Raw genomic sequence first — 15,646 nt, forward strand, 5'->3', positions numbered from 1 at the left:
TTATGGCAGTCTGTGTATACTCTCGTCTAGAGCGAACCTCCAATCCAGCTGCCATTTAAGATTGTCGACTCACTGTCTGTGTCCCATGTTTGCAGATTTGCAGAGTAAATTCTGGAAGCTCCATCTGTCCTGACTCCCGTGTCTGATTCACACCTCACACCGAACAACACCAGCACCCAGAGGTCACACATGCACCACCACACAACTCTCACTCCAGGGCAGACTCTACCCCACACAACAATTTTCACTCCACTATTGTTGTTTCTTCCCTAACTTCTCCATCTTCTTCTTTGTCTGTTCTCAGGAAACGCCGGTGCGTCGGCAAATATTGTCCCCAGTAATCCACTTCCGTTGCAGCGTGCCTTTTTTATTTGCAGCGTAAACTCTTTAATTCACTGCGGTGTTTCTTTTATTTGCAGTGGCGTTTCTTTTTTTATTTGTAACAGCGTTTTTTTGGTTGCAGCTGCGTTTTTTTTGTTTGCAGCATCTCTTTATTGTCGCAGCGGTTTTTATTTTTGTTTGCAGCATCTCTGTATTGTTTGCAGCGGTCTTTATTTTTGTTTGCAGTGTTTCTTTATTGTTTGCAGGTACTCTTGTTTGCATCGGTGGCGAGTCTCGGCTACCGTAATTTTCAGCTGTAACAATAACAATAAAATAAGGAACACATTGATGTATTTCAAATATACATACAGTTAAAATACAAATATACAGTTAAAATGCTGTTAAAGGTCTTTTTTTTTTTTGCAATGTATCTGTTGTCATTTGTTCCTCCAGACTAAAGTCTGGTGTGTTTTTACTACAACTTCAGTAACTTGTTTAAGGGTCTAATCCAATGTTCTCTATCGTCTCGAGACTATCTCTCCACTCCGTTACATATTCCATATGTACGGGATATGATCCCCGCTGCTTGTCAGGGTACTTGGATAATTCTTTAAGACACACCGGCTAGCCCGGCCACGCCCCATCGCGTAGCTATAAAGCGCCAGCGCAGGCGTGTGATCATTGATTGTTTGATCTCCACGTGTGCGTCAGGGTGCAGAATCTCTCAATCTACGTACAGAAAGAGCCAGGGTGCTGTTATCGAATCCACTTACCTGTTGTAAGTCGGGGCGTCTGTCTTTGGCAGCCTCCCTGGATTACTGTGTCTTGGGCTCTTCTTGTCTGTCTTTTGTGAACGAAGTCATCCTGTCTGGTTGAGCCGGAGGTCCTCCGGCTCCCGGCGGGGGTGGCTGTGTTCCTCTGAGTGTATTGCTCGCGGATCGTGAGCTAACGCGCTCGGTGGATACACGCTTGGTGCTGACTGTTCGGTACGGTGCTCTCTCCCCAACGTATTGCTCACGGCTCGTGAGCTGACGCGTTCGGTGGTGAGGTACTGACTGTGACAGCTGCGCTGATTGTCTGAGGGTCGGTCCAGAGCTACGCTCCGGCTCCCGGCTCTGGTGGTGTCCTCTCGCCGGTGTATTGCTTGCGGCTCGCGGGCTAACGCACCTGGCAACGGATGCCGGTCTTTCCTCCTCCGATAGTTTAAGCACTCCTTTGTCCACCCCACCGTAGCGCACGGCTCTCACGAGAAGAAAGGCGGCCGGCGCGCACAGCCATTACAAGAACAAACACACACACACACACACAAAAAAAAAGAGAAATAAGTGAGCTAGCTTCGGTGCTACGGCTAACAGGAAGTGACGTATTACCTCTGGGTCAGCATGGCGGCTCAGGAGGGACATTGTTGTGTGGGCTGTGGGGTGGCGATGCCCCTAGAGGATGGGCATGATAACTGCATTTTATGTCTGGGGCATGAACATGCTTTAGTCTCCAGAGAAAACCCTCAGTCGTGCATGGACTGTTTTATTCTGCCTGCACGTACAAGAGAGGCCCGTTGCAGATTCTTTGCTCAAAAGCGTATGGGTGCTCAGGTTTGTGAGGTACCACAGCCTAAGACCAGTCGATTGGTTGCGGCTCGGAGGGGAGGGGGGAGTGTTCTGGTGCCTGGCAGGCTCCATTACCTCCTCTTCAGCCTATTAGGGTTCGGCCTCCGCTGAGCTCTTTTCCTCCCTTAGGGGAGGAGGAGGAGGAGGCGGAGGACGAGGATGTAGATGTGGAGACCATTTCTTCCTCAGAGGAGAATGTTCTCTCATGCGCCCAGCCGTCTGTGAGTGAGGTTACTAGGGGAGAGGTAGCCCGTCGGTTTGAGGAAGTAATTACCAGGGCTTCTAGGGCTCTGGGTGTTGCCCTTCCTGAGAATCCCAGGGCTGCGTCCTCAAGGTTTGAAGAGGGTGAGGAGATGAGCCCTGCTTCTACGCAGGTGCCGCTCCTACCTGATTTTAAGGAGCTGCTGTGCCAGCAGTTCCACACTCCAGCCACTGCCCACAGGTGGTCTGCAGCATGTCGCCGGTTCTCTAACATGCACGACAGGGACCAGGTTGCTTGTGGGACACTTCCCCCAGTGGACCGAGTCCTCACTCCTTTGGTGTCCCCCTCTAACTCCATACTTGGGAACGCCACCTGCTCGAGTAAAAATTGCAGGGTCATGGATAGTCTGCTCGCCAGGCTACATAAAGCCATGTCAGTGCAGACTCGGCTGGCAAATACAGGGGCTATCTTGTCTCTTTACCTCCGAGACTTGTCTCGGCAGGTTCAGCTCGACACCAGTATCGGTGAGGAGCTGCAGATGGCCTCCTCATGCCTCTCCTCAGTGATGAGGGAGCAGGCTGAGGCGGCAGGCAGTGCCTTAGCTTCCTTTTGGGTAGCTAGGCGCCACTTGTGGCTGTCTCAATCCCAGCTGCAACAGGGGGATAGAGACTGTCTGCTTAAGGTGCCGGTGGAACCCACAGCCATGTTTGGCCCTCACGCCATTGCCTTACTGCAGCAGGCGCAGGAGAGCCGCCGCTGTGCTAAGGAGGTTTCAGGGGGCCTTGTCAAGCGTGCCGCAGGCTCCAGGCCTAGACGGTCTCGCTCTCGACCAGTAGCAGCTCCTGAGGCCTCGTCATGGGGTCAAGGGGACCTTAGACTCCAGCTGGAGGCCTCCCGGCAGAATAGGCGCCGCCACCAGGGCAGGGGCAGAGGACTGTCTGCTAAGGCAGAGGGGTCCTCTAAGCGCCCTCAACCCTCCTGACAATTATCGGACTCGGGCCAACCAGGCTCCCCCATCCGCTGCTCGCAGGATGGCTTGGTTGGCCCTGGAGGCCGACCCGTGGGTGGTTTCCACCATGACCCACGGGTATCGCATCCAATTTTTGCGCCGACCGCCAGTTACAAGGACACCCATGTTTACAACAGTGGCCGATCCTCACCAGAGGGCGGTTCTGCAGGCAGAGCTGTCCGCTCTTCTGGAAAAAGGGGCTATAAGGGAGGTGGCCTCAGGGGATCAGCAGGCTGGGTTTTTCTCCCGCTACTTTCTGGCCCCGAAGAGGGATGGAGGGCTTCGCCCTATTCTGGACCTCAGGGGGTTGAATCAGTATCTCCGGCCCCTGCGATGCCGGATTTTGACGGTCCCCAGGGTGAGGCAGGCAATCTCTGCAGGAGATTGGTTCGCCACTATAGACCTGAAGGACGCCTATTTCCAGATACCAATCTGGAGGGGTCACTGGCGGTTCCTGCGGTTCGGGTTTGCAGGCAAGATATACGAGTTTCAGGTGCTGCCGTTCGGTATTTCTCTGGCACCACGCACCTTCACTCGTTGTATGGATGCGGTTCTCTCCCCCCTGAGGCACAGGGGCGTCAGGATCCTGAACTACCTCGACGACTGGCTGGTTTGCGCAGTCTCAGAGGAGCAATGCCGCCAACATGTGGCCCTGCTGCTGGACCACGTTCAGAGTTTAGGCCTGCGCCTAAACTACAAAAAGAGCAGGCTCGAACCGGCCCAGGTGACCTCCTTCTTGGGTATGGTCCTGGACTCGAGGAGCGGTACAGTTTCTCTGACCCAGGAGAGGCAGCTGGCCTTCAGGTCTTGTGTTGCCCTGTTCAGGTTGCACGATCTGGTCAACTGGGGCCTCTGCCTTCGCCTCATGGGCCTAATGGCGGCCATGGTGCAGGTAGTTCCCCTCGCCCTCCTGCACATGTGGCCTGTACAAAGGTGTCTGCTAAGCTTGGGGTTGTGCCCTCAGAGGTCCCACAAGACCAAAGTACGGGTCTCCCGGAGGCTCCACAGAGCCCTACGGTGGTGGAAGGTCCCCGCGAACATCAGGGCGGGCCGCGATCTGGGTCCAGTGATATATCGCCAGCTGGTGTACACCGACGCATCCCCGGCAGGGTGGGGCGCGGTACACGTAGGCTGGGGGGTCAATGGTGTCTGGACCGGCCGGTGGCAGGGTCAGCACATAAATGTCCTGGAACTGAGGGCGGCTCTTCTCGCTCTGCGCCATTTTCTGCCGAGACTGAAGGGTCATCATGTGATTGTCCGCACCGACAGCACAGTGGCGGCCGCTTACATCAACAGGCAGGGGGGGCTGGGCTCTCCGGTCCTGTGCAGGCTGGCGACAGTTCTCTGGCAGTGGGCCCACCCCCTCTTCCTCTCGCTCAGAGCCGTGCATGTGCCGGGAGTTCTGAACTCCGCGGCGGACATCATGTCGAGGGGGGGCCCTCAGCCGGGGGAATGGAGGCTCCATCCGGAAGTGGTGTCCGAGATATGGCATCGCTTCGGCAGGGCAGAAGTCGACCTGTTCGCATCAAGGGAGTCGTCCCACTGCCAGCTCTTCTTCTCGCTGAGGAACGACGATCCCCCCTTGGGCTGGGATGCTCTGGCTCATCCATGGCCCAGGGTTCTGCTCTACGCTTTCCCCCCCTTTGCTCTTCTCCAGCCTCTTCTGCGAAGAGTCCAGGTGGAGCATGTGCGGGTGATACTGGTGGCGCCTCTGTGGCCCCACATGGCATGGTTCTCGGGCATTCCTCCTCTGCTGGACGGACCACCATGGAAGCTCCCGTGCCGGAGGGACCTTCTCTCCCAGGCGGACGGAGCCCTGTTCCACCCCTTTCCAGCGGGGCTCAGGTTGGTGGCTTGGCCCCTGAGAGGGACAGGCTTCTGGCCTTAGGGTTACCAGAGCCAGTCGTGGCAACGATTCAGCAGGCCCGGGCTCCATCCACAAGGGCGGCGTATTCCTACCGTTGGCAACTGTTTGCTGCCTGGTGTGGGTCTAACCAGGTAGACCCCTACTTAGCCTCAGCCCAGCACATCCTGCAGTTTTTGCAGTCTCAGCTGGAGGCCCGGAAGGCTGCGGTAACACTGCGAGGATTGGTGGCAGCAATCAAAGCAGTGCGAATCGGTCATGTTGCGCTTGGCGCTGAGGACTGTGCCCTCATCTCTCGGTTTCTCCGGGGGGCCCACAGGCTTACGGTGCAGACTACTGGTCCCGCAGTTCCTTCATGGGACTTGTATATCGTCCTTGAGGCTCTTCAGAGTCCCCCTTTTGAACCCCTAGGGGGTACTGGTCTGAAGTGGCTTTCCATTAAGACCGCCTTCCTGCTTGCCATTACATCGGCCAGGAGGGTGAGTGAACTTCATGCATTGTCAGTGCATGGAGACTGCTGCCGGTTCTCCTCAGACGGTTCCAGTGTCGTTCTGAGGCCCAACCCAGCCTTTCTCCCTAAGGTCCTCACTGACTTCCACCTGTCTCAATCGATTGAGCTTAGGTCTCTCTCCTCTCCGGATGGTGGTGGGGATGCCGAGCAGGATCAGTCCGCTCTGTGCCCGGTGAGGACTTTGACGGAGTACATTCGGCGGACTCAGGCTATCCGGAGGTCGGATCAGCTCTTTGTCTGCTATGACCCTGGACGTCTGGGAAGGCCTTTGTCTAAGTCCAGACTGTCACATTGGGTGGTGGACGCGATCCGTCAGGCTTACCTTTTGTCAGGCGTGCCCGTCCCATCAGTGGTCCGGGCGCACTCCACTCGGGGTGTGGCTGCCTCCTGGGCCTTGTGGCGAGGAGCCTCACTTGCCTCCATTTGCTCTGCCGCCACATGGTCATCCCCGTCGACCTTTACCAGGTTCTACCGCCTTAACGTCGCTGCCAGCCCCTCCCTTGGGGAGCGGGTGCTGGGCTCAGCACGACGGTAGACACGTAGTCTCCCCTCGGCCTTGCGTCTTGCGGGCCGGGTGAGCGGCTTCCCTCCGGCCAGCTGGCCCTTGCGTCTTGCGGGGCCTCTGGCTGGTTCCCTCTGGTTGTCTAGCGTCTTGCAGGCTTCCATACCGCCCCTTTCCCTCTCAGGATGGGCCCTAGCGTCTGGCGGGGCCTACTCCGGGGTCTTGTATATATTGTATATTTGTACATAGTTCATTCGTTGCACATTGTGGTGTGGGATTGTGGGCTGCACTGTCTCCTCACGGGGTGTCTTAAAGGTCTACCCCGTACATATGGAATATGTAACGGAGTGGAGAGATAGTCTCGAGACGATAGAGAACGTATGGTTACTGTGTAACCTTGGTTCTCTGAGTGAAGAGACTATCTCTCCAGTCCTTAGGCCGCTCGGAGACACGTTTCAATCAAACTATCAATGATCACACGCCTGCGCTGGCGCTTTATAGCTACGCGATGGGGCGTGGCCGGGCTAGCCGGTGTGTCTTAAAGAATTATCCAAGTACCCTGACAAGCAGCGGGGATCATATCCCGTACATATGGAATATGTAACGGAGTGGAGAGATAGTCTCTTCACTCAGAGAACCAAGGTTACACAGTAACCATACGTTCTCATTGGTATAAAAAACAGGTCCTCATTTATCTTAATCTAATCTCAAAATGCCACAAAAAGCTTAGTTTTAATGTTGGAATAGATTGATTTTTCCTCTGGACGACATTCCCACAACCCCTCTAAGTTTTCTGACTTCTTAATACTTTAACTTGTTTCGAGTTTTCTTCAAAACACCTGTTGCTTCTGTTACTCCAGCAATAAAATTCACTTGACTGTGACTCAAACTTGTTAAAATAGAGGTGAGCTCATCTCTGTCAGCCCAGATCTTTAGCCTCAAAGAAGAAAAACATGTCAGTTTCATTCCTAAAATAGAAATCACCTCTACTGTTTTCTTTGTTTGGGAATACAATTTTCAGTCAATTTTGAGTGTGTGTGTGTGTGTGTGTGTGTGTGTGTGTGTGTGTGTGTGTGTGTGTGTGTGTGTGTGTGTGTGTGTGTGTGTGTGTGTGGTTTTCCTCACTCAATTCAGGGCACGTGTGCTTCATTTGGTTCATGTTTTTCTTTTTTCTTCATTTTTCTGCTCAGTTTGAAGCCAGTATGTGGCTCTGATCATACACATGTGCAATGTGAGCTGAAGGAGTACAGCAGGACAATTTGTGGGGAAGTGTGTGTTGTATACATGACAAGCAGAGAAGACAGAGTCAGAGGGTAGACCTGTGGTGTTGTGTGGTACCTCTGTCTGGGACCTCTTTAGATTCAGTGTGAGCTCTGATGACAGAAAGTGGAGAATAAAACCACGACTGAGTGTTGCCAACTTAGACCAGGCGCAAGCGCAGACAGGGCGTGACCGGCACACTTTGCAAGTTTCCTGCAGTGCCAAGAGAGGCGCACTCCGCGCAAATGGCAGAGAGGGAGGAGGAAAGCCGTGAGTGGGTTTAACACAGCCAAGCCCTGTTTTCACCAATCAAATGAGCGCCTCTCCTCGCCTTTACATGCCCTGCAGCCGAGGCGCAGCGTCTGATTGGTCTGAGTGTTCCCCAGCACCGCAGAAACAGTGCTGTGGTAGTGGAGACGGTCAGAGCTGGCTTAACCGGTAACACAGCTGGCTTATCCATTCAGAATACTTTTGATCCACCTGCACTCCTGGTTTGTCATCGCCAAGCAGAGCCTTTGGTGATATACTGTATACTCTCCCAGTGTCTCTGCCTCATCCTCCTTACAATAATGTACTCCATCTTTTTAAATCACATTAAAAATAAAGACTAAAACAGAGAAATTTGGGAAATCACGGGAAATCCTGAGTGACATACATTTATTTTGTCTCTTTTACCTCGTTTTTTCTCTCCCACTTTTCTTCAAATGAAATGAAATGAGAGAACCAGATATATACTCAGTATCAGATGTTAAGGCTGTTTATTGTTTAATTGTAAGATGTGCATCAAACTTCCAGCTGCCATCAGGTTAACTTTCCATTATGACAAACAGCTTTAATCTGACATCAGATGTGACGGGACAGTAAATATAGATACAAATGTATATGCTGGTTCAGACAGTTACATTAAATAGTGATTGCTGTGATTGTTTATTGCATTAAAATGTTATGAGGTGTGCTCCGCTTTGCGCCAAGAATAGACCAGGTTGGAGCTGCGCCAACATGAATCTGCTGACACCTCCCCCTGGTGCGCCGTCAACTCCCCCTGGCGCGCAGTCACACCCATCTCTGCGCAGACGGTCTACCAAATTGTCAAATTGGCAGCGCACGGCGGTGAGCCGCATGACATTAGCACTGCACAGGGTGCACCAGGCTTGCACCCCCTGCGCTGCGCCACAAAATTAGAGCCCTATGTCACTACATTTAAAGACTTTTCAGACCCCTCCGGAGAGTTTTCTTAAAGATGACAAATCTTGTGACTTCTCTAGAGTTTGGAGAATCTGAGGTTAAGCGTGTTTTGATCTCAGTGGTCTGCGTGTGTGACTCCCTCCCCTATCCAAAACACAGAGACAGCCCTCCTCACTCACAGCAGTCTCCTCCTGCTGCTCCAGAGCAGACTGCATTCACATTAATCAGACAAGTGTGTGTCTCATTATGGTCACTTCTGCTGGTCTCCAGCCCAGATAAAGGAGGAGGGTTGATATTAAGACATAAAAAAAACAAGAATGGTCAGAGGAAAGTTAAATTGTAGTCATAAACATATTTATGATGTTGTGTTTTTCCTGCTTTCTGTCTCTCCCACGTTATTTCTCTCTCCTACAGAGTCCATGACAATAACATGCGAATTGATTATTCTGCAAATGAGACAGCAGCATCATTTAGTGGCTCTAATTGAATTCTGGGACAGTCAATAGTGACTTTCCTTGCTGAGGAGCTGGCATGTTGAAACTTGCAGTGCTTCTCTCAGCTTTAAAGATGTTTGAAATGGGAAATAGCTTCATTCTTTCAAGTTTTACAGGACTATACATGACATAATTGATTAAAAATAATTTGTTAACAGTGAATTATCAGGGGATATGGTAATCTGGGGTGATAAAAAAACAAAAAGTATATACACCGAACCAAACCGAAAACCATGACCACAAAACCGTGACAGGAACCAAACCGTGGTTCTTGTAAAACGTTCCATCTCTAATATTTATTTTCGGCCTTAAATTTCTCCCAAGGTGGCATTAAAACGTCTAAGAAAGTCTTATATTTGACTTGGTGAAATGTGCAAATACCCTGACCGATGCACCACCGTGAAACACCCACTGTTTTGAAAAAACAGGACAAGGTCAAAACCAAGACAGGGCCAGATGCTTGATCAGAGGACACAAGATCCTGAAAGTGGAGGAAACAGGGTCACTGAGCTGCAGTCTGAACCAGAGGAAGTGACACTGTGCACACAGTCTGAATATCACTGCTCTGCTCCATCAAACCCTTAGCGTGTCACCCATGTTGAACTCTGTGCTAAGATAACATTTTTACTCTGCCTTAGAAAGCCGAAGGAGTCACCTTTCTAGGAAACAGCAGAAATAGACTCTCCAAACTTTGCTACGCTGCAGGAACACAAAGGTTTCAGACTCCGACTCAAATCCCAGAGGATCCTGCATCAGCATGCATCTGAACGTATAAAAACCATATCACCTGCTCTCTGCAGCTAAGAGGCTAAAACGCAGAGTCCTGCCGACCAGAGGTTTGCTCCGAAGTGCTGACAGAATTATTTATAACTAGCTCTCAGATTATGCAATAAAACAGCCTGATGAAGGCAACATGAAGAGACAGAGAGAAGAGGCCTTTTTGCGTCCAGCCGTACCCAGTGTGCCTGGGAGACCTTGGTTTATCTCTGCGTTATGTAACACCACTCCTCTCACGGCATTGAGCATGCAGGGAGGTATAATGTCGAAGAGTCCATTATTACAGAGTATGATCCCAGGATGAAGATGACTCTGAGCTAAATGTATAACAGGAGTGTTTCAGTGAGGAGCGGTGGTTTAATCCCAGTTTATCACCATCACATCCTCCTGTCATCAGACTGAGTCTGCTCAAAAAAAAAAAAAAATATATATATATATACATATATATATATATATATATATATATATATATATATATATATATATATATATATATATATATATACAAATATATATATATATATATATTCACAAGGCGTCTTTTGGAAGCCTGTCTGACCTTCTCTGAGACTCAGCTAAGGTAAGCCTGACGTTTAGCCTGATCGAGACCAGGCTTGTCGTGCTGGCTAATTTACCATGGTTACCAAGCCACGCTAGCCCTAAGCCTCGTTTGTGGAACCCAACTCTCGCTAAAGTTAGCAAGGCTAACCCAAATAAGCCAGGCTTTGAGATAAGCCAGCTTCGTGGAATATCCCCCTGGTGTATTGGTGAATACTAAGAGCAGAAATGGAGCAACTGATGCACATTTTGTTGAAAGATAGTCACAGATTCAACAGATTGAGCAGCAGAAGCACAACATGGTAGGCCACGACGATCGTAAGAATGGCACTGTTGTATGTGCAAACACAAAGCAAAGTGTGATGTCAGCGTTTCCACTGAAAAGCTGTTTTCAAAAGTTTGCATTTTGGGTCGGCTAAAACACTGTTTCCATGTAAACTCCAGTCCAAAACGCAGCAATACTTTAGCGTTTCACCCTAAAAGCATTGTCGTGTAAAAAAAACTTAAATTTTCCCTCATATTTCTACTGCACAGACTCTGGCCTCACAATGTCAGCGCCTGTGATGGGGATATCGTGGCTTCATTGGTACAAGGCTGCTCGTTATGTCATCACTGTGTACATAAAGAATCAGTGGCTCACTTTCTAAGAAACACTCGCTGGCCCATGATTTGGCCTAAAAAGTGACCTGTTTGCTGTTTTAAAGCAGTGAGGATATTCAAACTGAATTTACATGTTAGAATCCAGGTATTAAAAGTTCCAAGTATTCCAGGAAAATGGGCCAAAGCACTGACTCACGGACATGTTCTGACCATATCATAGTCAAAATAAGCAGAAAGGTCCAGGCAGGCATTTTAAGGCTCAGGTGTTAAAGGGTTAATCTTAAGTGCAGATAGCCCAGAGTTCACATCTGACCCTCAGGCCTTTAGGGCACATCAACCCCCCTCTCTCTGCCAGCCTGTCCACTCTCAGTGGAGATACAAAGAGCCCAAACAGAGGGCTTAGAAAAGAGACAGTTTAAGTGAGGATGCAGAAGAAAAGTCTTAGAAAAAGCAGAAAAAGAGGAGAGTTTGTCTGGAGATCTGAGCCACAGAGTTTCAACCAAAAGACAGGATGACAGCTAACGGACATCATCGCCTGAAACTATCAGCACATACAATAACACTATACACAAAGAAACAACACAATACAACTACACTCAGTAAAACCATAAGTAATAAAACTACACACAATAAAACTGCTCCCAATGGAATTACACACAATAAAAACTGCACAATATAACTCTCTTAACTTTCACACAATGAAACTCCACAGGATGGAATTAAACAGAATAAACCAAATAAAGAATGTACAAAAAATGAAACGACATACGATAAAACTACACACAATAAACTTCATACATTTAAATCACACAGAATAACACAACACAACTGAACTACACACAGAAATACTGCACAAAGTGAAACTGCAGAATAAACCCACACACAATGAAACTACACACAATAAAAACACAACATAGAACTACACACAATTAACAACTTACAATGAAACTACACACAAAAAATATCACAGTAAAACTTCACAACTAATTACACTCCATGAAACTTCACCGAAAAAAAAAGAAAAACTCTTTAAATAAACTACTTACAGTTAGACACTATAAAACTACACACAATAAAACTACACATAATGAAACAACACAATACAATTACACAAAGTAAAACTAGACACAATAAAAATACAAACAATAAAGCAACATAAAATGAATCTACACAGAACAAAATGACACACAGTGGCCCTCAATTATCAAGGAGTGTATGATTTAAAAAAAAAAAAACAAAAAAAACCTGTGATTATTTTCAGACATAGATTTGAATTTACTAATCTGGACGTTGGTGGAGAGCTCAATCGATCCAAAGGCAGGTCTAAGTTTGTGTACACAGGTTTTACATCAGAAAAATACACACAGTGAAACTTCACACAATTAAACTTCACACAGTGAAACCACACAAAGAAACACTTGCTAATTTTTGTTCAGCTGATAAATGGAAGTGATAACGAGTGTACAGCCTCTCAGGGATTACAGCTGATTGTTGCGTTGTAGCTGTAATTCTATGCACAGCGTGTCAGCTGTAGATCAACTCTTATTACTGTCAATGCTGTTTGTCATCAGTTTACTGGAGCAGTTCGGTGAAAAGTTAGAGCTCCAACCTGCTCCTGATTTGTTCTCTGGTAGTTTCTGATCTGATCTCATGTTTCCTCTAACAGTGACAGCTTCTCTTAGAGCATCTTTTTGCTGGTTTACATTAACTAAGCCATGCATGAAAGCTCTCTGTTCTCTGCTTTCCAACTCCAAAACACAATCTCAGCCTTCCAGAGGAGAAATTGTTCCTGTGCTGGACTGAAGGAACCCTAGCAGAACATCACCCCCCTGCCTGGATGGTGCCTCTTTAGGATTTAATCTCAGACAAACAACAGCCAAAGTGGAGTTCAATAATGAATGGATGACTGTATTCTTCTCAGCCAAAACATGTCTTGATTAATTAGAGCACACGCCACTGACTCAACGTTTTAGTTCCTCTGTGTGAGTGACAACACACTGCTAAGTCATCAGCTGCTGCACTGGGATGACCTCCAACCACTGCTTTCCAGATCTGGAACATAATGAGGCTCTGCAGGCTGTCACCTCAGAGACAGGTCCTTCTTCAGGCAGAGCCCAGGACTGCAGACGGCAAGACACACCGCTGTAGCAGGACAGGCCTCAGGGACCTCAGGCATGCAAACAGGAAGATTGATGGACCTTTACAGCTGAGTCAAACACTTGATTCTGATTGGTTAATAACTATGCTTACTTGAATTCACTTTAAAGGGACAGTTCCGTTTTTTGAAGTGGGGTTGTATGAGCTCTATGTGACCACTAAGGACATTAGATACAGTAGAAAGGTGTCTCCTCTCCCTCAGTAAGATACAGACTGTAATCGCTGGTGACGAGGAAATAGACGCTAACAGGGACAGACTGTACCAAATTCAAAGGCTATTTTCTCTGCCCACAAGAACTAAAATCAAAAAGTAATACCACAGTTTAAGAGTACGCTACAACAAATATTTTTAAGTGCATTAAGTCTTCGGAAATATAAACATTTATCCGGACCTGACTAACTGGTCATGTGTCCTTCCGCGCAGGGCTAGTGTGCTCCGTCCCTCCTTTCAGCTGTAGGGAATGTAAACAAGCTATGCTTTGGGCGCCGGTTGTAGCCTTGTGTAAGTTTGATCAAGTATCATAATTCTTTTGTTTGTACTCAAAGGATTGTGAGGCAGTGTAGGAAATTCAAAATGAGTGACTATGACAGCAGCGATGAAGTTTCATTCACTTTGGAACCAAAAGGATACCTGTATGAACCGGAGTACACAGAAGAAGAGCTGCTACAGATGGCAACTGAAAGGAATACAGAGGAAACATCTGCGGACAATGGACATCAAGATAGAGTTGGAAATACTTAAGTGGCGTAAATGTCTGAGCTGTGACTCAATGCCCACGGATGCTGAGTGTTACTGCTGTCACGAGTGGAACTTGGTCACACACACTCTTCAGGATTTGTTTGAGGGCACTGCTGGCTCTCAAGCCGTCTGTATAACTCATCACACAGATTTCCCTGCTCTTCTGAATTCTGGAGTGTCCTGTAACAGTGACAACAACAACAACAACAGTCGTGGCAGCAGTAACACTCAGCATCTCGATGTCCAGTGTCCGTGGATGTTTCCTCTGTATTCCTTTCAGTTGCCATCCGTAGCAGCTCCTCTTCTGTGTGCTCCGGTTCATACAGGTATCCTTTTGGTTCCAAAATGAATGGAACTTCATCGTCGCTGTCATAGTCACTCATTTTGAATTTCCTACGCTGCCTCACAATCCTTAGAGTACAAACAAAAGAATTACAATACTTGATCAAACTTACACGAGGCTAAAACCAGCGCTCAAAGCACAGCTTGTTTACATTCCCTACAGCTGAAAGGAGGGGGGACGGAGCGCACTAGCGCTGTGCGGAAGGATACATGACCAGTTAGTTAGGTCCAGATAAATGTTATATTTATAATGACTTAATGCACTTAAAAAATATTTTATGTATGGTACTCTTAGACTGTGGTATTACTTTTTGATTTTAGTTCTTGTAGGCAGAGAAAATAGCCTTTGAATTTGGTACCGTCTGTCCCTGTTAGCGTCTATTTCCTCGTCACCAGCGATTACAGTTTGTGTCTTACTGAGGGAGAGGAGACAACTTTCTACTGTATCTAATGTCCTTAGTGGTCACATAGAGCTCATACAACCCCTCTTCAAAAAAACTGAACTATCCCTTTAAGTGAAAACAATTTATAAATTAACCATAAAAATAGTGTCATAGTATCGTTAATATACACAAATTCAGCTGTTATGGCATATATATATATATATGTGTGTGTGTGTGTGTGTGTGTGTGTGTGTGTGTGTGTGTGTGTGTGTGTGTAAAAAATCCCCATATTCCAATACGTTGATTTATTCTTCCACCTGTCATATTCATGCTGTTCAAAGTTTACGTGCCACAGTGTTTTGATGTAATACTTGATGCTATGGTCAAGTGCTTAATGCTACGGCATTAAAAGGAATCCAGACCTATTGCTGGCATGCACAAACACTCACTCAGCTTTTAAAACATTGTTTTTAGCTTCATTTCTTTGAGCAGCAGCTGAATCATTGTTAGCATTCATGGCTGTGGGAGATTACACCAACTGACATCATCAGTGGTCACGCTGAACATGTTGATGCTGCTGAACGTAGAGCTGTATTATCTCACTGCCTATCTGTTTACACATGGCATCATTTTAACAGGATTATAGAATTACTACAGACTAAGAGCTATGAAATGTTAGATAAATACAGAGAGCACGAAGTGACAGATTAGAGAGCACTGAGAACAATGTTTGTGCTGCTTTAATTCCCTTCTGCTATTAAATGAGATGAAACTATCTGCAGCACTTTTTAAGAGTCGGGCTGCTCCTGTCACGTCCTGCTCAGGCTGATGTCAAACTCAGTACGGTGTGCCCCTCCTCACTTTGTTTGCCTCGTGTCCGCACTCTTCATGAATCAACAACATTATCCACAGAAAGATACCGGAGTGATTCTATAATTAGGAGAAACATTTCAGGTATACAAAAAAGTGAAAAAGAATATGTGCTTCGCTGCTTCATAATCTATTTTTTAGTAAAGTATTTACCTGGAACTATTTACTGATTAGTAAGCTTAAGCTCTTATAAATTCTTAAATATTTAACAAATAAAAAACTGTTGCATTATTTTGTCAACTGTGTTATGGACAAAAGGTATGAC

The 15,646-nt window shown here is 47.5% G+C and overlaps 2 protein-coding genes across 2 annotated transcripts in view; one reads left to right on the forward strand and one right to left on the reverse strand.

Annotated features, from left to right (window-relative positions):
• glra3 (glycine receptor, alpha 3) overlaps window positions 1–15,646 on the reverse strand; it is a 136,461-nt gene that overhangs the window by 94,396 nt on the left and 26,419 nt on the right. The gene's annotated exons all lie outside the window — the stretch shown is intronic.
• LOC141805089 (uncharacterized) lies at window positions 3,162–6,049 on the forward strand. The gene is made up of 2 exons (XM_074689814.1): window positions 3,162–5,013; window positions 5,142–6,049. Exons 1-2 carry the CDS (start codon window positions 3,162–3,164, stop codon window positions 6,047–6,049), a joined length of 2,760 nt encoding a protein of 919 aa, XP_074545915.1.

Source organism: Halichoeres trimaculatus, unplaced genomic scaffold (assembly GCF_033239565.1).
Source record: "Halichoeres trimaculatus isolate MK-OKI-2021-1 unplaced genomic scaffold, fHalTri1.1 fHalTri1_scaffold_2, whole genome shotgun sequence".
NCBI classification, from domain to species: domain Eukaryota; kingdom Metazoa; phylum Chordata; class Actinopteri; order Labriformes; family Labridae; genus Halichoeres; species Halichoeres trimaculatus.